The sequence below is a fragment of the Bidens hawaiensis genome, unplaced genomic scaffold, assembly GCF_021521415.1.
Source record: "Bidens hawaiensis isolate Kalapana, Puna unplaced genomic scaffold, B.hawaiensis_p1.1 tig00020897_1, whole genome shotgun sequence".
Classification (NCBI taxonomy): domain Eukaryota; kingdom Viridiplantae; phylum Streptophyta; class Magnoliopsida; order Asterales; family Asteraceae; genus Bidens; species Bidens hawaiensis.
In genome coordinates, this window is record NW_027493220.1 from 287998 (window position 1) to 312282 (window position 24285).

The 24285-nt window shown below is 37.9% G+C and overlaps 3 protein-coding genes and 1 pseudogene across 3 annotated transcripts; 2 read left to right on the plus strand and 2 right to left on the minus strand.

Annotated features, from left to right (window-relative positions):
* Positions 1 to 14887: 14887 nt before the first annotated feature.
* Positions 14888 to 16973, plus strand: LOC143562055 (structure-specific endonuclease subunit slx1-like; the record flags this gene model as incomplete). Its single annotated transcript, XM_077049975.1, has 3 exons — positions 14888 to 15168; positions 16141 to 16247; positions 16651 to 16973. Coding segments are annotated over 3 exons (564 nt in total), but the record flags the coding sequence as incomplete, so codon positions are not given.
* Positions 16974 to 17493: 520 nt separating this feature from the next.
* Positions 17494 to 18409, minus strand: LOC143562049 (chlorophyll a-b binding protein 3C, chloroplastic-like). Its single transcript, XM_077049970.1, has one exon. The coding sequence runs from the start codon at positions 18351 to 18353 to the stop codon at positions 17553 to 17555; it is 801 nt and encodes a 266-aa protein (XP_076906085.1). The 5' UTR covers positions 18354 to 18409; the 3' UTR covers positions 17494 to 17552.
* Positions 18410 to 19557: 1148 nt separating this feature from the next.
* LOC143562050 (chlorophyll a-b binding protein 16, chloroplastic-like) lies at positions 19558 to 20473 on the plus strand. The gene has a single exon (XM_077049971.1). It carries the CDS (start codon positions 19585 to 19587, stop codon positions 20383 to 20385), a length of 801 nt encoding a protein of 266 aa, XP_076906086.1. The 5' UTR covers positions 19558 to 19584; the 3' UTR covers positions 20386 to 20473.
* A 1065-nt stretch (positions 20474 to 21538) lies between these two features.
* LOC143562056 (G-type lectin S-receptor-like serine/threonine-protein kinase LECRK3) lies at positions 21539 to 24016 on the minus strand (annotated as a pseudogene).
* Between the last annotated feature and the right edge of the window lie 269 nt (positions 24017 to 24285).

Below are 24285 nucleotides of genomic sequence, written 5' to 3' on the forward strand. Positions count from 1 at the left end.
AACTTATTTTCACGTGGTCGTAATCAACTTGATCGTCTAGATCGTCTCAAAAACATGTTTTTGTTGAGTCGACAGTTGTTGCTACTGCAGGGTTGTCGGTTATGATACCACCTGCGGTTACGTTTCCACCTGTTTCTGAGGTGCCGGTTACATTGGGAATCCCTCCTCCGTACGCTCAAGACATATCACATCTGAGGTTTGATTTCGATGCAACCCTATCCGACTCGGAAAGAATAGCAGCGCTTGAAAGGGTCGTGGCAGAACAATCAAGAGTAAATCTTATCCAGACCCATGCTATTCAGCGCCTCGTTGCGGAGAATCAGATTCAGTCGTCCCTCCTGATCGAGCATGTTAAAATAATTGATGCCTTGAAACAGTTCTTGGCATCTCAGGGGGAGACGAGCTGTAAGGGTGACGAGCTGAGGACAAAAAAGAGCAACGATCGAGACGATGATCCCAATGCATCGAAAGGTGCAGGTGGAGAGTTGCCAAGAACTGAACAAGCTCTTGGGACTTCCACATCTCAGGGGGAGTCAACGAGTGCAGCTGGCGGTTCAGGGGGTGATGATGTGGTGGTTGTGGATGCTGAGGAGATGATGGATGATGATATTGTAGGTGACGACGATGTGTTACCGGTTGAAGAGATTGAGAAGATTGGGGCTGAGATTGTCATTGATAGTGAGATTGAAGAAGGAGAGATTGTGGAGGAGAACGTTGAGCACGAGATTCCGGAAGTTGATAAGTCAGATATGGGAGGCGATGAGACGGAATGGGAGGAGCAGCCAAGATGGAAAGAAGGCTACGCTCAGTGGTTCGTAAAGACTAAGAAACCGGCGGTCCCTACTATGTTCAAGAAAAGTTACAACATCAGGGGTTATGCTGAATCGAAAAAGGGGATTATATGCTGGTTATATGATGAGCAGTTGAGGCTTTTTGTGATTAAACGGTATAATGGGGTTCAGAATTTTAAGAGGTTGTTGAGATCGTTGAATACGTTGCCTGAGTGTGAAGTGAAGGACTTAGCCAGGTTGGGGTTGATAAACAGGAGTGATGATAACATGGCTAGGATTATTGGGAAGATAGTCTGGAAGGAAAGCATAAAGGAGAAAAAGTTCGAGCTGTTGAAACCGCAAAAAGGAAAGCTAGTTGAAGATAAAGACAGAGGCATGAGAGCTGATGGCAAGCCTTGGATGATAATGAAGTATAAGCCGATCCGGTGTCTAAAAGAAGTGCCGATGAAACAAATGCCCAAGGATGTGCTCAAAGATCTGAAATGGTGGTACGTTGATTGTGAAACAGCTGAAGCAGTAATGGAAGATGAAGATGAACAAGAGCTGATGAGAGTATATGATCCTATGCATTTAGTGAATTTGTCTCAAGCTGATCTGCAGGTGCTGAACGAGAAAAAGATATTTTACATTCCTGCTTGGAAAGAAGAAGCAAAGAAATATCAAAGAGTAGTTTCAGTTTGTGTACGAGAAGGCGTTCATGCTTGAAGATGGAAGATACAAGAGTTTTGGGATTATGAGACACGTGTTTGAAGATAGAGATATGAAGCTACTGCCAAGGGGGAGTCTGTTGGTACATGATGTCAGTAGTTCAGTATATAGTGTCTGTAATCGAGTTAGTATGTTTTGTATTTGGATTTAAGCGAAGTTGTCTCACAAGTTCGCCTGATATGGGCGAACTTGTTGAACAAGCGAAGTTAGTGACAACTTCGCCTAAACATGTTAGGCGAAGTCGTCGTATGATAAATACGGATAGGTTACGGCTTGTTTGAAGAAGTTGTTTTAGAATTCGTGTAATCAGTGATCGGTGTATCACGTGTTTCTAGTTGCAATACAACGTGTTCTTTGTTTATTGTAACGTGTGTTTGATTGTGTTTAACGTGTATCGTCTTCTACGCTCGTATCGTCTTACGTAGGGATTCCGCACCTACGTAGAATGAGATATTCCGTGTAGATCCGGCTGGGAACCTACACGCATAAATAGTTGTATGTTCTCTTGCTTCATCTCTCAAATTGAGGAAAAAACTGTTGAAATGGCTCTTTAGGAACCTAGTTGGGTTGATTCTATGCATGAAGAATTGAATCAGTTTGATAAGTTGAAGGTATGGAGATTGGTTAAATTGCCGGAAGAAAAGAAAGCTCTTGATACAAGATGGGTCTTCAGGAACAAGCAAGATGACACCGGGATTATTGTTCGAAATAAGGCACGATTGGTAGTTCGTGGTTTTCATCAGGTTGAGGGGTTAGATTACACTGAAGTCTATGCTCCAGTGGCTAGACTTGAGGCCATTAGAATTTTTCTGGTCTATGCATCATACATAGGGTTTACAGTGTATCAAATGGATGTTAAGACCGTGTTTCTGTATGGTGAAGTCAAAGAGGATATTTATGTTGATCAGCCACCAGGTTTTGTTGATTCTAAGAAACCAAATCATGTATACAAGCTAGACAAGGCATTGTACGGGTTACATCAGGCTCCTCGAGCGTGGTATGCTACATTGACCGCGCATCTTCTTGATCATGGCTACAAGCATGGAACCATCGACCAAACTTTGTTCCGGAAAACTGTCGGCAAAGATTTGATTCTCGTCCAGATCTATGTCGATGATATCATCTTTGGATCCACCACCGCTGAGTTGTGCACAGAATTTGAAGGTGTAATGAAGAAGAGATTTGAAATGAGTTCGTTGGGTGAAATGACAATGTTTCTAGGGCTACAGGTTCACCAAAGCTCGACAGGAATTTTACTGCATCAAGGAAAGTATGTTGAAGATATGCTGGCAAAGTTTGAACTTCAAGATTCCAAGAGTACCAACACTCCCATGGCAGAAAGGCCACTACTGTCATATGATCCTGAAGGGAGTCCCGTAGATCAAACGTACAATCGATCGATGATCGGGTCTCTAATGTATCTCACAGCCATTCGTCCCGACATCATGTTTGCAGTCTGCCAATGTGCTCGTTTCCAGACTAACCCTAAACTCTCTCATTTAATTGTTGTTAAACGTATTTTTAGATATCTGAAGGGACAACCAAAGTTAGGTCTTTGGTATCCCAAACAATCAGAATTTGATCTTTATGCTTTTACTGATATCAATTATGGTGGAGATGACATAGACAGAAAATCCACGTCAGCTGGTTGTCAGTTCTTAGGAGATCGTCTCATTTCATAGCAGTGTAAGAAACAACAGACGGTGTCTACCTCGACCGCCGAAGCGGACTATGTTGCCGCATCTGCTTGCTGCTCTCAGGTTATCTGGATGCAAAACCAATTGCTGGAATACGGTTTGGAATTTCTTGATACTTCTATTTTCTGTGATAATTGCAATTGTGAAAAACCCAGTTCAACATTCTAAAACCAAGCACATCGACATTAAAATTCATTTTATTCGTGACTGTTTCGATCAAAATTTGATTCACCTTGAACAAGTCCACACTGACAACAATGTGGCGGACTTATTTACAAAACCAGTCAGCAAAACTCAATGTGCTTGTGGGTTTTCTTAAAATGTTTCGTTTCGAGGATTGAGTCTTTTTGGGTATAAATTTGTACATATTTGTTTATTTTGGCATAAATTTAGGGGGAGAAAAATCAAAAAGAGGCAAAAAAAAAAGACAAAAATAGTGTGTGTGCGTTGTTTTTATTATTCAAGAAAAATTCAAAAAGACAAAAACAGTGTGTGTGCGTTGCTTTTATTATGATTCATTCTCGCTTAAAATTATGTCGGTTGCTCAAGTTTGAAGGACATATACTTGTATATGGTTGGTCCGGTGTTCTACTTGTAGTTTCACAGGATAGTCATTTTCCTAACGACTGAAAGCACCCGGGGCGATTATGATGTGTTTTGTGGTTCGTATTCTTTCACTTAAAATTATGTCGGTAACTCTGAGCTGGAAGGACATGTGTTTTCATGCATGTTTGGTCTGGTTAACCACTTTGGTCATAATGGATGGCCATTTACCTGAAAGCTTAAAGTGATTGGGGTGACTGAAATCTTAACACGTGTGTTTTATTTAACTCCCTAGGAAGTGATATCACTATTCAGTTAACAGCTTTTTAGAAGCTTAAAAATTATTTTCAAATGAGAATTGATCCAACCTTTGGAAAGTGATAGATAAATTGTTTTTGTGTGCCTAACGGGTGAAGTTATTAAGATTAAAAGGCTCTAGAACAGTCATTGATTTGTATGGTAGCTTTCCATGATGCGTAAAAGTTGAAGTGATATAAACTAAATATGCTAAACCTAATGTGGAGAGTCATTTTGGAGAAATGTGCATGTCTCCAGATACATATCTCCAAATGATAGGCAGAAAAGCAATTACCCTGTCATACACGAGCCCGTTAGTGTCTTGATCACCAAAAATATCGTATTATATTATTTAAAAAAAAATCATGTGAAAAGTTTCTTCTTATCCTATTAATTTAGTCAATCAAAAATCTATGTTTTCAAAAGCTTAAAGGGTCTAACTAGAACTACAGAGATGAGGGCATAAAAGTAAGTCATGTCATTTCTCGAATGAAAGGCATGTAAGTCCGGACGGCTTTTAAGTCCAACGTTCAACCTTAAAGCTTAAAACTGTGTACTATCTATAAAATTTTTGATCAAGCACTATGGGGTTGGAGTCAAATTGGGGTGATCTGGGAAAGCCAAATAAGCTTTGAGAAGAGATAGGAGGCATCACAAATCCATGAGTGATGTCCATCTAAGCTTTATGCCGAACTGAACCCTAATTATATCACTGACACAATGAAAATCATGCTAAGTATGTTATACCTGCTATCACCTGTCTCTCTATGTCATAATAACGCTGAACATGAATCCTAGTGACAGCCTCTTAAACGATATGATTCCATGTTCGGATCTTTTCATAAAAGAGCGGCAATTTTACCAAAACTGAAATTTGATCCCGACTTTATAAAATTCAAGGGAGTTACTTTGTATGTTAATGTAAAATTTTTTTGTTTTGTTTAATTTTTATTTTGTTTTTTCTACTTTGTTTTTTTTCTCGAAACTACTCTCCTCGAAACGTTTGTATAAACTGAGCTTATTTTCAATTTGGGCTTCGAAGGTTTTTGGGTCACCTGACTGTTTGGGTATGTTTCTGCTTGGGTTGCCCACTGTTTTGAGCCCATTAAGGGTTTTCGGCTTGTTTTGGTTACAGTATAAATATTCTCAAAGCCTCTTTTTATCGCTTTTATTACCCTCATCAAATAAAAAAAAACCTTAACTCTTTCTCTCGAGTGTTCTAGCTGAAAACTAAACCTTTCTCACTAATCATCTATTAGTGTTCACTTGTTTGATTCACAGGTAATGAACAAAGTCATATGAGATCTATGTGTCGACAGATGCTTGCTTGATGTTGCCATGAACTAGTTTCATGGATGGTCTGATAAATTAAAAGTGGACTCATAAGTAATTAGGGGTTTTGGTGGACATCTTATGGTTTAATGGAGTGTTTTCGGTTGATTATTATAGACTAGTTGCAGGTTTAATGGAGGTATTAATTGAGATCTCGGTGGGTTGAAGATGATTGCACAAATTCCAAGGAGGAACCCAAGGGGTTCTCTGTCCACTACTGTCAAGGGGTTCTCGGTTACAAGCTGACTGAGAACTTCCATTCTTGGTTAAATGTTAACCGAAAACTCAGTTCTCGGTTGATGTATTTGACCTTCGTTGACCGAAATCTCTGGCGTTGACCGAGAACTCACCTGGTTGACCGAGATCTCTCCAGTTGGACTTAAGACTCATTGTTGGGCTTATTCACTATACTGTTTTATCTTTGGGCCAACTTATGTGTCTTTTGGGACCTCAAATGAGTTTTCTTTGGGCCTGTTTTAACTTTATGGCCCAAATTTCTTACAAGTCATAGGCCAATTTTGAATATTATCAAATGAATCTATATATCCACTAACTTAATACGTTTGATGTAGAAATGGTTGATCAGACTCCATTAAAGTTGGTTGAGACGCATAATATTTCTGGTCACCTATTTGATCAACCCATGGCCCACAAGGAATTCAATTCGATGATAGTCAGACTTAACACTTGCAGGATCTCTCATGCACTACGAGAGAGCCCTGTCATATGCAAGAAGATGGTCACCGAATTTTGGAACAATGCGTCAATCAATCCACGAGGGCCAAATGGAGTCGTATCTATAGACTCCAAAGTACAAAAGAAGCTAGTTGCTTTACAGAGGCCATTGTAAGAGAAGTACTTATGTTTGGGGATCAATCTGATTATCCGACAGAACACTCTGCTACTGAAGTTACCGAGGTTCTCACCAGAATGGGTTACGAAGGTACCTATCCTCCGGCAATCAAGAAATTGTTTCACCCGTATTGGAGATACCTAATACACACGTTCTTTACATGTATCTTGGGGAGGAAGGGAGGATCAGATGAAATCAGCCACACTCAGATGTCTGCCATCGTTGCTCTGATCATGGATTGGAATTACAATTATTCCAAGTTTGTTTTCAATGAGATGATGAGCAATTTGAAAGCGAAGAATAAGGAGATGTTCCTTATGTATCCAAGATTTTTACAGATGATCTTCAAATCTCGTTACATCGACCTGGTCAGATCAGTTGATACTTTGGATATGAATTCAATGGGACCCAACACCTTTGGGTTAATGAAATAGTCCAGGAAAGGGGCCAAAGTTGTATATCGGGGCCTAAATGCTCTGGTGAAATTTGGACGATTTGCAGAGACAGAAGCTGAGCCAGTCATAGCTTAGATTGCTGATGAACATGCGGCACCGGTTCAACCACGTGCTGCAACTTTCAAAATCTTTGATGATGAAGAAGATGAGTCAGAACACCGTCAGTCAGATACCTCTACAAGTGCTGACAAATTGAGTGCTTTTGAAGCTGCAAAAGCGTTATTTCAATCAACTACGCTGAAACCTCCTCAGACAGTTACTGAAAGCCTTGAAGAAGACGTGAGTGAAGAACCAATCGCTGATCTCATCCATCGTAAACGAAAAAGGGTTGATCCGAGATCCAGCGAGTTGGACAGTGAAGCCGAAACAACAATCACAACACCAACACAAACAACAACCACCAGCCCACAACAACAACTTGCTCAACCTGAGTCACATGCTCCAGAAACACAAGTTGAGCCAGATACATCTACTGCAGAGCCATCAATTCAAGATCTGTTGTCCAGTGATTTTGTTAATGAGTTTGACTTTGAGACAGATATTCCATACACCGACACTACAGATATTCCCTCCGGTTCATCTGGCCCAGCTGCTCAGGGTCAGTCAAGCCCAGGTACATCAAACAAGGTTGCCCAAATCCTTGCTATGCAAGAGACTTACTTTCAGAACAAGGGTAAAGGTGTGGTTCTTGAAGATGCCCCTTTAGACATTCATGCACTACAACGTCGAGTCTTTGAACTCGAACAAGATTCGGTAGTTAAAGATGTCTGTATTCAGGAACTTGAAGCGAGCAACTCAGAAAAGGATTCCAAGATTAAAGAATTGCAGTCTGGTATGGGAGGTTTAACGGCAATGTATCTTGACCTTCAACAAAAGTTATTTCAAAAATTTGGAGATGAGTTTAAAAGCAACGATGATGTGGCATCTCAAATTCCCACTGTTGATCAAGACAAAAGCTCTCCTATTCGTCCAGCCGACAACATTGATAAGTCGGAATCACTGAAACAATACATGGATGCACCACCCATTACCAAAGAGAAATCGGACCAAATTCAGAAGAAATTACTTGAAAAGGGAAGGAAGAAACTGCTGGTGATGAAGAACTCAAATCAGAATGTTGAATCATCGGATCATCCAGACAGGTTCATCATTACATTTCAAAAGGGGTTCTCTGATAAATACGGTGATCGATCGGGAGTTCTATCATGGGGTTTTGATGCGGACAAGAATATGTGGTGGGTAAAGAGGAAGTTAGGAACAACTGAGTATTACAAGAAGATGAAAGACTTTGGTTCCTGGACCAAAGTGGATCTTAGTGACTTGATTAACTCTCCATTCACCAACCCGACAAATGACAAACGTGGTAGAGATTTTTGGAATTTCTTGAGAAGTCAAGTTGACAGAGGTTTTCCAAACATGACCACTGCAGAATCGTTTTTAAAGAAAGCCAGAGGATTCATGGATCCAAAGATAGGGAAAACAATGGTGAATGTAATGTGGCCTCCCAAAAAGAAAGCCACTTATAATCCTGTACCAGATGCCATTCCCGATGGCACTTTGGACAATATGAGGTTTTGGGTGTATGCTATTGAAACTGCCACTGTGATTGTTAAACTGGAGAAAGGCAAAGGGCAGTATAGATTCTTTGATCCAAGAGATCTATTGAAATTTGGAGAGAAGGATATCAAGACACCCAGTATGTTCCAGATAGTAGTTGAACCACTTTTTGAAGCAGTCGCTAAAGAATACACAGCTATGGTTGCCTCAATGTAATGTGGCCTCCCACAAAGAAAGCCACTTATAATCCTGTACCAGATGCCATTCCCGATGGCACTTTGGACAATATGAGGTTTTGGGTGTATGCTAGTGAAACTGCCACTGTGATTGTTAAACTGGAGAAAGGCAAAGGGCAGTATAGATTCTTTGATCCAAGAGATCTATTGAAATTTGGAGAGAAGGATATCAAGACACCCAGTATGTTCCAGATAGTAGTTGAACCACTTTTTGAAGCAGCCGCTAAAGAATACACAGCTATGGTTGCCTATATCATCAGATGCAAGTTCTGGGTAGGAGGATTGAAGAATGCTGATATAGACTACATGGAGCATGATTAAAGACAAAGCTACAAACCAAGGGGGAGATTAATTGTTGGGCCTAATTTTGTATGATTTGTACTTAGTCTATATGTATTGGGATGGGCTACGGGTTGTTCTATGTAAGTTGAGAACTCTTTAGAGTTCTCGGTGGGCTTTTGGTTTATATGGGCTTAGGTGTTTTAATTTCCCTATATATAGTTGATGTCATGTATAGGGTCAAGGTTGTTCATTCACTTGTTTTTGGTATCGTGTATTATAAGTGCTTAAGCACCCGGCGTATCTTAATATACATGTGTTTTTGAAGCAATCCCGTGTTATTCTTTAGTGTTTACTCGCATTCTTGAATCACCAAGTGTTGGTATTCCGCACCAATACTTGTTGTGTTGATATCATAATTGTAGTGATCCAGATTCGGCACTTACACTATTAAAGTAATAATAGCCCCCTAAGTTCATTCATTTCAGCTTGTGAATAGGGTTGTCTTGACCAGCCCCACTGACCACATATTTCCCCCATATGCATCACTAACCGGTCCGCCCCTTTACACCCTTTACTCGTCTCGAGCTTGTATAATAATGGAAACATGGACTTTAAAGTTCCCTCCCCACACCATCGTTCAATCCAAAAAAACGTGTCACGTCCATCCTTTACCTCTTTGCTCATTTCGGTTTTGATATCTATCCCGGATTCGATTAACTCCTCAAATATTTTCACAATCTACTTCCAAGGACCCGCTAGTGAGACCTTTGCCGGAATAGTCAACCACGACCTATCCGAATGATGAAAAGCCCATATAATATTTCTCCATAACCCATTCGTCTCACATTTAAACCTCCACCACCACTTAGGGAGCATTGCAAGAGTCACATCGTTTAGCGAGCCCAAACCAAGACCTCCTTTTTAACCGGTGCTATTACTTTTTCCCATGCAACCCTGTTTATTTTATTTTTCTCTTCTAGGCCACCCCAAAAATTACCCGCCTCAACCTCTCTAGTTTCTCCGAAACCCCATCTGGTGCTTTGTATAACAAGAAGTAACTAGTTTTATACCCGTCCGGTGAACGGGTAGTTTAATGTGATAAGATAAAAGCACAACTCATTTAACTTATAAGTATAAAAATGAACGACCTTGTTATAAAAGAAACACAAATCAATGAAATTCGTTCATTAAACTATCTTATGTAAATGAATATATTCATAACATATTTTATATGTACTTATCTTCTTCAACATTTCATCCTAATAGATTCTACTTTCATTGGCAAAAGCATTAACACCAAGTGAGGTGGCTAATGTAGTTGATTGTTTTTTCCCAACTAAAATACAACAATATCCAAAGTAAATGGGACACTATATACTTATCAAAAAAACAATAAACATCTAATTCTCTATCAACTCGTGTCCTTCATAGTGTTTCTATTAGTGAAATTGTAAGATATAGGGCTGAAGAGTGAAGAGAAACCTGCAAAAGTCAAAGTCAAAATTGTCAATAGACAACTAAATTAACATGAATCCTAATCGTTACAAATGCATACTTTATCAATACGAGGAAATTGTGTGCGCATCATGCAAAGAGCATCCATGGTATCGTTGAATATGAGATTACCTACAACATCATCAAGATAATACATCTATTAAACCCTAAACACCATAAAACAAAAAGAAAATTAACTTTTAAAAACAATATCGTAATACCTAAAATGAAGTTCATTATGTGTTTAAGAGTTAAAATTTCAAGACATGTTTTCTATTTAGAAAAAAGTTAATAGCCGAATATGACTTGTTAGCCAAGAATTATAACTTTGAAGTTTGAATATAATTAAGGCCCAGAATTTGCACCCGAAGATAGATTTTTATCATCCAAATTAGAGTTGTAAAGGTCTGACCGCATAGATCATATGGTATCGGCACTGCATATAGATTAATCATAAATTAATAATTAAAATATGTAACGGTAAAAAAGTAGTTCAGAATTGCACTTCAAAAGGGAAAAACTGATTATTGTGTTCTTAATTGACACGGACCAAGATGACTAACTTTTAAATTGGCCCATATTAACATCATTGATTACGAATAAGAACTAATTGTGACTAACCTTTTGATGCAAGAAACCGTGAGTAGAAAGAAAAATAACTTGATTGTTGTAGTGTGACATTGAAAAAATAAGCAATGACCAGAAAAAATTAAATTAGAAGAAAAATCATGCAATAACTAACTTTTTACCAACATTGTTCTTGAATCGACTTTGTGTTATGCAGAAGCAATCGACTTCTTTAGTTAATCCGGCCGTTTGCGAATTCCACCCACATGTGTGGCTTTGATAAAATGCTGTCAAATGAAAGTGGTTTTAGTTAAAAAAAAAAGTCAAACCTCGTCTATATATATATACATACTATTGATGGTGCTTCCTTCTTTGCCCTTGCAAAAAGATCTCTTACACGTGATGCTCCAATGGCTGCATAAAGTTATACAAACTCACTTGCAGAACAACTAATGTAGGACACCTCACCTTTCCTAGATACAGCTTACCTATCCCAAAACCGTCAATGATTCATGTTATATACTCGTGAAAACTTGCCTAGACCCATGACGATAGATGAAGTTCGGCCAGTTCATCTGTGGGAGAGATGGTTATATCTTGAGGTAGGCGACGTGGGGAGCAAAATATGGGGAGAAATCCAAGGAAACAAAAAATGTACTCAACCTCTCCTTCTAGAAGGTTTTTAATGAGTTTAAAGGGTCCAGATTTCTCCTTAGCATGATCCAACGGTGAATATTAAACACAATAGTAATACTCGTGGAGAACAATATAATATATTGTAACGGCATCGAATCTATAACTGCCTTTATGATTGTCACCTTCCCGCCCACTTATATATAAGGACTTTGCCTTCCACAATGATAAGTGTTTCCGAAATACTTCAACTAGATCTAATCAAGTTTATTGAATAATATCTATTTTAACTTTTTTTCCATTCGGTAATTAACTTTTGTTTTACACTCAAATATGATACTGGAAAGAACTAAAATAAAGTGGCATGGACCAAAATTGAGCCGCTCCTATTCAACAGTATATTATCCTTTATTCCTTTTACTTACTCACCGATCGATACTTCTGGATTTTAGTTTAAAATCAATAAAAACTTGTTAATTTTTCCAAATTTAAATACTAAGAATTTATGTATATGTATGTGTGTTTTTATTTTCCCAAGCATATACACTCATGTATTTCATATCTATATATAGTTGTTAAATAAATAACATAACTCATTTGAACAAACAATAGCATTGGAAACTAAGTAAACATCTGATAACTAAACTATATCGTTTGAACATGCATATCAATGTTGTAAAAACCGTTAGTCGCTACTTGCTAGTCGGGTGGTGGGTAGAGACTAAAATGATTAATCGGATCGGACTTTAATGTATAATTTTCATTTTTATATATGACACACATTTTTATCTGTAATTTTCAGTTTTATACATACACAAACACATTTTTGTTGGAAATTGGTCGGAATCTCACCGGAAACTGCTGATTTTGCTGGAATCTTGCCGGAAACCGCTAATTTTGGCCGGAATCTCGCTGAAAACCACCAAATTTGGGCCAGAACTTCATCAAAAAAAGATCGTTTAAGCTCGATTACTCCTGATTTTGGCCGGATTTGACCATTGACCGATTAGCCCAAAATTAATCAGTGAAGTGGGACATCGATTAATCGGAGCCTAGTCGAGATTTTTGCAACACTGTTCACATTCCTAATAACTATTTTCTTTATTTCGGTTTGTGTCAAATAGGATAGTTTCAAAGTATACATCCCTATCACTACTACCGAAACATGTATTAGCTCTGGTTTTGTTGGTACGTTATAATAAATATAATAATTATATATCGATATGGCGTTAACCACCCTAACAAACCCCCCACGCCCTTCCCAATTTTTGAAAATTGTTAACCACCCTATGTCTAAATGAAGATCTTTTGAATGCCTATATGTGTGTCATACAAAAACAAACATTTGAAAGTTTTACAAATGAAGTTGCAATTGAGTGTTTTCAAAAGTTGAAATCACGTAGAAAACACTTATATTATTTATTATAAGGACGTTCATTATTTACAATTGTATCGGAACATGTATTAGCTCTGGTTTTGTTGGTACGTTATAATAAATAAAATAATTGTAAATCGATATGGCGTTAGCCACCCTAACAAACCCCCACCCCCTTCCCAATTTTTAAAAATTGTTAACCACCCTATGTCTAAATGAAGATCTTTTGAATGCCTATATGTGTGTCATACAAAAACAAACATTTGAAAGTTTTACAAATGAAGTTGCAATTGGGTGTTTTTAAAAGTTGAAATCACGTAGAAAACACTTATATTATTTATTATAAGGACGTTCATTTATTTACAATTGTATTGAAGCTTTTCTTTAAAAGTGTGTACACACACTTTTTTTGCACCGCTTGAGTGAAAATCCATGATCTGCCACTAAAAGTGTGGATTATATACATTGGGCTTGTTGGAATTACCCGACGGGTTGTTTATGTCAATAAATAAGAGGTGATTACGAGAAGTCAACGATTATGCTTGAAATGATAGCCTCACAAATTTTAAGGTTTTGGCATGCATTATTTGATGTAGTTGGTTTCAACAATATCAATATCCTCCATCAATCTCCATTATTCAATGAGGGTGTGCATGGATCTGTACCCAAGCGTCCATTGGAGGTAATGGGAGTACAATACAAGCATGTGTATTATCTTAAAGATATGATATACCCTAGCTTGACAACTACAACAAGATCATTTACATATTCACAACTAGATAAACCGGAAAAGGCGCAAGGCCATAGGCGATTCAATGTGTTAGAAGGTCGGGTTGGCCAAGTCCCACTGTCCAACCCTAATGTGAAGTGTCCAACCCAATTTTTGCTGTTTTTGTCTAAATGTCAACTCTTCAAAATTTCAAGTCCAGGGCCTAAAAAAAAGAATCTAATCCTAATTGGTTATTTTTTATTTTCAATGCATCGTGCCATCCTAAATCAATTTATGCCTCCTGAACACTGTACCGACTTCTCATATTCTGCGTCACATCGTGTTGGGTCTCAAAGTATTCTGCGGCTCCCATACACTATTAGCTTTTTTAATGATTAACAATCTGTTACTTTTATTTAAACATTTTATATTATTCATTTATATATTTTACCATTGTGTTAACAAAGAGAGGCTAACTGGTTTTGCAAGTTAAACTAGGAATGAGCTCGGTATTATACTGACACCGACGATAACGGTCTTGAACTTCTTGAAAACCTGGCATCGGTATCGAAAATGCTCTGTTCATTACCGGTACCATTAACAAAATTTAATAAATACCAGTACCAATTTGTATCGATCCGAAAATTTCTAAGCCAGGTTATCTTAAAAACTTGATTCCAATACCAATACTAAAACCTAGTATCATTTGCTAATCCATATGTTAAAGCAATTAATCAGCACCCCCGCCTAACATATCCAATTTCTCAATTCTCATAGAAATCGAACAAAATCAAGTTGTCGAACATTCATCATAGGTGTATTGGTTTTTACTAACCCTAACTATTATCTTTTGTTCGATTTTGGTCCCAACTGAGGAACTGACTACTAACAGTCCCAACTTTTAACGTATTTGTTTCTAACGACCTGCTACTAAAAAAGAATCCTAACGCCGTAACTTGCAGGTCGCCTGAAAAATGATTTTAGCCCGAAAAGTCACATTTTTGCCGGTAAACTCAACCTGAACATCACTACTACCACCAACTGACTCACTACTAACCAACCACCACCATTTGAGCACCACCAATCCATTCCGACAATAGTTTTAGGGTTTTAGCGACCTCAATAATTAGGGTTTTTGCTAGAAAAAATATTTCTAAAGATCCGATATAAGGTTATAAAGATGGTTGGGATGATAATGCTGAGTTTTTCAGGAACAAAAATGTGAGCTTTTCGGGCAAAAACGTTCTCCGAAAAAATGCAAATAATGATGCTAAGATTCGTTAGAAACAAATACGTTAAAAGTTATCGCAGCCGGCCAATAAACATTCTTCATAAAATACATATCAACATAACATTGAACAACGTTCCAATTTCAGAGATCAACTGCACACAACATCATCCTAAATGACGAGGTTATTATCAACAACCTTCAGATCCCTCAAACCCCATTCACATTCCATAATCCAAAATCACTTCCAATTTCATTACCGTTACCATCGAAATCAAAGTCAGCTCCTTCGTCATCAATATCTTTACAGCCAGAATCAAACCCTGATTCTAATTGGTCCGTGTATCTCATCCTCTCAACCAATTCCCCCATCAAAACTTACGTCGGCGTCACCAACAATTTCTCTCGCCGGTAATTGTTTATACATGTTTTAAAGTTGCATTAAATTCATGTAATTTGTTAATTAGGATCTTGGGTTTTTACCACTTTTGTAATATGGATATGGGTTCGGGTCATATGGGCCGATTTGAAAATGGGTTTAGTTTGGTTCGGGTCAAAACGGGCTCTTGTTACCAGACTATGTTAATCAGAGCTCGTCTTGATCTGAATTCCGAACCAAACTGAACTCTTTTTTTTTTTTTAAATTGGTTGCTTGTAACCTGAACCCATTTTGACCCTGACCTAGGCCCGTAAATGAACCGAACGTTCGGTGAACCGTTAGGCGGGAAGTTCGTTTAGTTAACAAACAAACGAACATGAACAAAAAATCCGTGTTCGTTAATTAAACGAACGATATCAACACGTGTTTCGTTCATTCATTTATGGTTGTTAAAGTTCGTTTATGTTTGTTTATATATGTTCGTTTATGTTCATTTACATATTAATAGAAAATTATTAAATATTGTATGGATGAGTACCCTACTTAATGGTTTTATATTTGCTCGTTTAGGTTCATTTATGTTCGTTTATCTTTGTTCATTTATGTTTGTGAACTGTTCGTTTAATGTTTATATCTTATACAAACTAACATAAACGAACACGAACATGTTCATTTTTTAAATAAACGAACATGAACACAAATATTTGTTCGATTAAGTGTTCGTGCTCGTTCGGTTCATTTACAGGATACCCTGCCCTGTTACCCGACCCACCCTTTTGCCTGGTCTAGATTAATATGGCAAAAGAAATATATTATGTGAAACATTAACTTATTGTAGTTGAATGATAAACTAAAACGAGGCCGACCCGTGAAGAACACTTAGCACCATATGTGAATGATAACAATTTTTTTTATTTGGAATGCTTTAATATAAGTATACTACATTACTAGTAATGCTTTAATATTACCATATGATTTTCTTATACTTGATTTATCTTTTGCAGCTTGAAACAACATAACGGTGAAATAAACGGTGGTGCAAAAGCGACACAAGCTGGAAGACCATGGATTTGTGCGTGCATCGTTCAAGGTTTTGAAAGTAAAAGTGAAGGTAAATACGTAATATGCTATACTTTTCTGTTATTATTATGCAAAACAGTTAACAAGTATATTTGCAACACTATTTGCATACATGTATGGATTCGAGTCTTGATATGCTTTCGCTTACAAGTTTATGATCACAACAATTTATTAGGTACAATATAATACTAAAACTCTAATAATATATTCTACCTAATACAATTGGATATATGTTGCAATTTTAACTTATTTAAATATGAATGAGTTGATTTGAATTATATGTTATGAGTGACGGGTCAAATGGGTAAAAAAAGGATTAGCTAAAGATGAAATTGATATCATTTTCTGATATTATATCTGCACACTTGTGGTATTCATTTATTGATTATCAATAACATCTAACATTGGTTTAATAATGTTTTGGTGTGTTGCAGCATGCAAGTTTGAGTTTAAATGGAAGAGCGTGTCCAGTAAAATGACGCGTAAAAGCAACTCAAAGGACGATAGCGGGCTTCATTTGCTGCAACACAGAAATGCAGCACTGCAGAAAGTAAAAGGTTCAATTGATTGCATTAACCTAGAATTTGACTGGAAATTAGAACTACTCTGATCTCTCTGCCTGCTTCTGCTTTCAGTTATTTATTTATTTATATTTAATTTTTTATATAGAAAATTATGATTAAGAATGTAATTGTATACAACAATTTAACCGTGTGACATGTTAAAATGACCAAAACTGTTGTAAATTTACCAAGCAAAGGAGAATTTTGTTTTGTTTTGTTTTGTATCTATGTTTCTTAAAAAATGATGTTTATTTCAACTATGTACCAGTCGATGAACCAACTAGAGGGTAAGCTTAAACGCTCCAGGCTCGAGCTCGGGTCAATTTTTATTCGAATAAAGGGAAATTGCTAAACGAGCTCAGCATATTTTCAACTATTAATCACTTATGTCTTAAACAACCTGGATCATGAGCAATTATATATGTATAAACTTATCTTTTATAACTATGATTTATCATATACTACTTATATGTGATAATAATAATATAAAAGTTATATTAAATTGTATTATTATAATTATGTTAATTCTAAGCTTGTTTAGGCTTGCAAACGTACTCCAACTTGAGCTCGTCTATTAAATTAACTTCAAATTGGGTTCGGCTTGAGCTTGTTTATGCCTCTGTTAGAGATGTGACACTTTCTTTCTCTGTATACAGTTTATGAATTTGAACAATTCTTAAGTGACTAAATCATAAGAAACAAAACACCCAAAAAAGCCCAAAAACCCATATATTAATTCACACATCATTATACATGATCAAATTTCAATACATTTACTTTCCGGGGACAAAGTTTGTAGCATAAGCCCATGCATTGTTGGCAACAGGGTCCGCAAGGTGGTCAGCCAAGTTCTCCAATGGTCCCTTTCCGGTCACGATAGCTTGAACAAAGAACCCGAACATAGAGAACATGGCTAGTCTACCGTTCTTAAGCTCCTTCACCTTCAACTCAGCAAAAGCCTCTGGATCATCAGCAAGGCCCAATGGGTCAAAGCTACCACCGGGGTATAGCGGGTCAACAACCTCACCCAAGGGCCCACCAGCAATTCTGTATCCCTCAACTGCGCCCATCAAGATCACTTGGGTGGCCCAAATGGCCAAGATGCTTTGTGCATGGATCAAACTTGGGTTTCCCAAGTAATCAAGCCCACCTTCGCTAAAGATTTGGGATCCGGCCTTGAACCACACGGCCTCACCGAACTTAACACCGTTGCGGGCCAAGAGCTCTGGGAAGACGCACCCAAGAGCCCCGAGCATGGCCCATCTGGAGTGGATGACCTCAAGCTCACGGTTCTTGGCAAATGTCTCTGGGTCAGCAGAAAGCCCAGCGGTGTCCCAACCGTAGTCACCAGGGAATTCACCAGTGAGGTATGATGGGGCTTCACCAGAGAATGGGCCCAAGTACTTGACACGGTCAGGGCCGTACCATGGGCTTCCTGATGGTGCAACCTTCTTGGCTGTTGCGCTTCTCTTCATGGAAACTCGTCCGTTCCCGAAAAGCTCGGAACCGGATGGAGCGGTTTTCACGGCTTGCCCGGCGAAAGCCGATGAGAGAGCCATGGTTGAAGCAGCCATTGTTGAAGTATGTAAGAAGATGTGTTATTATTTTTGAGTTGTGAAAATGTAGGGAGTTTTGGAGTTTATTTATAGGGTGAAAGGGGTAAGCCTTTGTTATCTTGTAATATCTCTATCTCCATTGTGATTGGTTACACAATATCTCTCAGTTTTAATCAAAAACTTATTTTATAAATTTATTTTATTCAAATTGCTTTATTTTAATTTTTGTTAAATATAACATAAACAAAATCTAAATAGTGAGAAGATGACAAGGATATAGTTTTTTAAGCTTAATTGTTAATCATTTTCTTTTTATTTATTTATTTATTTTTTAAAAAAGTTTTTTATTGATAAGTTCATTTTGTGTGTAATTTTTTTTAATCTGGCTATAAAGCATTTACACCTGGCAGCTCTGTAGTCCACAAGTCTTGGATATTCCACCAATTTGATGGTAAATTGCTAACCATGGAAATAATAAAATTTGTTTTTAGAACGGCTGGAAATAATAACTTGTAGTTTGTGGCTTTCTGCTACATCTCTTTGTTGTTTCACTAACTACACATGAGAATCAATAACTGATAATTTATGTTACTTTGTGTTATGAGAGCTTGGTTTATAAGTAGTTTTTGAAAGTTTGGTTGTTTATTATTATGCAACCGTAACTATTTTAATTTATATTTATAACTATAATGTTTATATAAAACAAAATAGTATATATTGTTAGGTTATTTTATCATAGTTTCACATTGAACAATAATTGTTGATAAATTTATGTACAATAAAACAAGTAAATAATAGGCTCGTTTAGATGCAGGAGTCTACTCGATCGTATACTAAATAAACTTATTTTCAGACTCATCATTTAAGTTCGGTTGATTCAAACTTTTAACGAGCTATCCGGAGTAGCTTATGAACAAACTTGCTCGTTTACAACCATTAAACCAGGCTGGCCTTTGATCTCTCTAGTCACATAATTCTTAGAACTGAATGAAAATACAACTAGCTAATATTCCGGATAGAAAATCTCTTATGGAAACAAAAAATATACACATGTCTTCTTTGGATTGGTCCTTTGGAATTAGCGATTGAAGATATCACCCACCAATCAAAATCAAGAAAGATATATTGATGATAAAAAAAAATAAAAAAATTAAAAATTAACACCCTTATATGACTATATATACCACTTTCAATACCTCATAAAACTCAAGCAGTAAACCTCCTTCAATAACGTATTTTTTTCATTTCAATGGTTGCTTCAACCATGGCTCTCTCATCTCCTTTCACTGGGCAAGCCGTGAAAACCGCTCCATCCGGTTCAGAAATATTCGGGAACGGACGGGTTTCCATGAAAAGAACTGCAGCACCCAAGAAGGTTGCACCGTCAGGAAGCCCATGGTACGGCCCTGACCGTGTCAAGTACTTGGGCCCATTCTCCGGAGAAGCCCCGTCATACCTTACTGGTGAATTCCCAGGTGACTACGGTTGGGACACTGCTGGGCTTTCTGCTGACCCAGAGACATTTGCTAAGAACCGTGAGCTTGAGGTCATCCACTCCAGATGGGCCATGCTTGGAGCTCTCGGGTGTGTCTTCCCAGAGCTCTTGGCCCGCAACGGTGTTAAGTTCGGTGAGGCCGTGTGGTTCAAGGCCGGATCCCAAATCTTTAGCGAAGGTGGGCTTGATTACTTGGGAAACCCAAGTTTGATCCATGCTCAAAGCATCTTGGCCATTTGGGCCACCCAAGTGATCTTGATGGGTGCGGTTGAGGGATACAGAATTGCTGGTGGGCCATTGGGTGAGGTTGTTGACCCGCTATACCCCGGTGGTAGCTTTGACCCGTTGGGCCTTGCTGATGATCCAGAGGCTTTTGCTGAGTTGAAGGTGAAGGAGCTTAAGAACGGTAGACTAGCCATGTTCTCTATGTTCGGGTTCTTTGTTCAAGCCATCGTGACCGGAAAGGGACCGTTGGAGAACTTGGCTGACCACCTTGCGGACCCTGTTGCCAACAATGCATGGGCTTATGCTACAAACTTTGTTCCCGGAAAATGAAATATTTGACATAAAAGTTTCTTGTAAATTAATGTTGAATATTCACATTATTAATGCTCATTAATGAAAAAAGTTTCAGTTTCATGAACATATATTTTCATTTTCCCATCCAACTGTTATGCAATTCGATCCAAATTTTCAAAATATGAGTAATTATTTGTTAAAAAATAACTTCAGGTTTGAGAATAGCTATCTATATTTGTATCTTCAAATAACATTTTAACAGGATTTATAAAAAATAACTTCAGGTTTGCAATTCGCCGTATATTTTTGATAGAACACACAGTGAATATAAGTTTGTCAAATTGCATATGACAAACTTACTTCCTAAGCAAAAAATAAGACACCACCAACACCACAATATTTGAACACAAATTCAAAACAAAAACCCACTGCACTCTACACGACATACCTCTTAAGCGCCACCACACATTGTCACGTGGAAAATTGTTGTGGTTCTTGATCTATTTTTCCAATGTCGCAGCCTACATCGTGCTTTTGTGGCCACTTCCAATACAGTTGGCCTCACTGGATTTTACAACTTTGAGAGGCATAATTTGCTGCTCTCCACTACTGTCGGCCGTGGTCAATGCAGCCAGTCGCGGCCTCTATTAGTTTCTTCGGGCTAATCTTTATAGAGCTTTCATTACTGTATTTAGTGTTAAAATATCTGTGACTCTCTCCCCCCTAATAGTATAAGATTTTAGCCCTCCAACAACTAGCTATGCAACTTGGTCATCAATTAACGCGCACTAGCGCAATTCTCACCCGACCCAAATACAATTAATGTGGAAATCGAATACGTGGGAACTCTCTTGTTAGTATCTGGGACAGTTTCCAATTTGGTTAGTCGACCACCCGAAACACAGTATATGGTCACTGCAATCGATCAACCTTTCGGATAGTCATGTCTTTCTTGCACAGACAAATCATGTAGAAGTTGATTTTCAAATAACCAAATTGTTGACCTCTTTAGAAAACCATTGCCAACACCTAGGTTTCTTTCTTACAATCCAGGCTGCATGTCATTCCCCATCCGTAACTTGCAGGGGATACTAGATCACTTATATAATTGTTATACAAGATGATATTTATATATAACTAAAAACTCTATCTATTGGGGTATATATAACCATATTATGAGCACAATCAATAAACAATGAGATCTCTCTTTTAACTATTGTTAGGCCAGCTAACTTCAACACATTGAAATGAAGGGTGAAGGGCAAGGTGGCAATGAAATTTCGATAACTCCTTCAAGCATTTGAACAACCTTCTTCATAGAAGGCCTTAGAGACGGATCCTCCTGGATGCACCACATCGCAACCATCACCAGCCTCTCGACCCTCTTCATGTCATTCTTTGCCTCGTCGTCATTCTCAATCAACTTTTCTATATTTCGTTGTTTGTAACAATCATATGCCCAATCTGTTAGAATGATTTCTTCTTCGTTCTCACTTTCTACCTTGACGTTCTTTCTACAACAAATAATCTCTAGTAACAACACGCCGTAACTATAAACATCCACTTTCACTGTAACCGGTTTGCTCCTAAACCATTCTGGTGCTACATATCCTTTTGTCCCTCTAATCATTGTATTTGTTTGAGTTTGATCACTCATTAGTAGTTTTGCTAACCCAAAATCAGATATTCTGGCTGTAAAAGATTCATCAAGAAGCACATTTTGTGGCTTGATGTCACAATGGATAATTTGTGTGGTGCATTCTTCATGTAAATACGCAATCCCTCTGGCTATCCCAATTGCCATTTGTACCCTCTTGTTCCAATCTGGCTTTGATATCCCGAAAACAAAACCTGCAAGTGTCCCATTGCTCATAAACTCGTAAACAAGGAGCCTGTTTGGATCTTCTTCACAAAACCCTATGAGTCTAACCAAGTTCTTGTGATGTGTTTTCGCTATGACACTTGCCTCCGTTTTGAACTCCTTATCACCTTCTTCTACTAATTTTTCTAGTTTCTTGATGGCTACTATTGACTTGGAACCCAAAGATGAGTTTGTGATAACACCCTTGTAAACAGTTCCAAATGCACCTCTTCCTAACTCTTCCCTAAAGCCATCTGTTGCATCTTTTAGCTCTTCAAAGGTGAAAACACGCAAATTAGTCTCTAAAAGGCTTGAACTTGTATTCAGCTTCTTGGTCTTTTGGTACGAGAGAAAAATGGCAATGGAACTCGACCCGACAAGTACAAAATTTAGAAGCACAGAAGATCCTAAAAGTATTGATAGAACTAGAACCAGTGTTTACTGATCCTTCTTATCACCATTCACCTTCTCCAAATCATTGTCCGAAGAAATGTTGTTATTACCTTTTGGTATCTTAATGAGAGCCTTCCCGTACGTATCCCTCTCGTTCCTCCCATTTGAAGTGGCAACTTTTTCTTCCAACATATTCCATCTTTTATAACCGCAACAATACAGTTGCAATCCCCAAAACAAGATCGGCTACACTCGTCTTCACTTGATAAGGGAAACCGCTCGTAATTCTGTGAAGAAGGCCAAAATGCATTGTTGATTAACCTCATCTCATAGGCTTCCCTAACCTTTTACAAATCATTTGCATCACAGCTTTGAACTATCACTTGCTTGCATCCCCCATACAAATTACTAGAATCAACAAGCTTAAACCCTGGTAAACAAACACATGACGGCCGTCCATAAGAGTCTAGCGAGCAAATGCTATTAAATCCACATGGTCCTCTTCCATAATCACCGGTGGAGCCCATACATATGTTATGTGGCTCATACCAAACACTACGCCACGCTTCATCCCAGTTAGCCCCGTCACGTGAACAACCCGTCAAAGTCAAAATCAAGTGTCGCTCGGAAATAATAATCTCTTGGGGACTTCATATTATGGGATGTAAGATTGATTAAACCTCCATTTCTTCTAACAACATATAAACCACCAGTTTCATTGAAAATTACTCGATTCCCTGAGTTCATAACATTATTATCATCAGCAGTCTTTCTACGATAATATGGCTCGTAGGAAACACCAGATGCATTAGAAACAACTGTGAGAACAAGATCACCTTCTGGAACTAAACGCAACTGATACCTTCCAATGGAAAAAGTAGTTCTTGTTTCTCTTGAAGACAAAACATCATTAATCAGGAGTTCTTGAGTAGGCAACATTGTATCTGTAGGATGTTCAAAACTCTGCCATAGATATCTATTACTGGAACTGCCATCTGCCAGGATAAAGTTACCAGAATCAAGCAATGAACCGTAGGACACGTTAGTACTCTGGGCCTCCCAAATGGTAGCCCCATTAGGGTCTGTCAGGTTGAGCCTCCCACCGAATGTGAGCTCAAGTTTAGATCTTTCTTGTGCAAGATTGTCTCCATTGGCGTACCAGACTATAGTTTTATCTGGTATTTTTTCAAACCAAATTGCCAATAAGTAGAGGTTTTGATTATTAAGACGGTGAAAACCGAAGGCAAAATCATCCGAGGGCGATTTCCATGAGGAATCACGATTGGGTGAAGCGAGAAGGGTTGAGCCTAATGGGATTCTGGAGATGGTTTGAGAGTGTGTTGGGATTATTTGAAATGTGAAGATACAAAATAGAAATAGAAGGTTATAGATGTGTATTTGCATGGAAGCCATTTTCAATAAGATTAAGAATTTGGTGTGTTTTTTAGTTTGCTTATAGTATATATAAATGTGAGGGAATAAGCTCCCAACATATTGCAGGTGACAGCATTGACCAAATCAAAGCATGGTTGAATGACTATTAACATGTTATTTGGTTAATTACTACTACTTTTCAAACCCTTTTATCAACGCGAAAGAAGTCATGATCATCCACGTCTCTAAACAATAATTAAACACTATTAGGTAATTTTCCTTACTCTCTTGATAATGACTCGAACCAA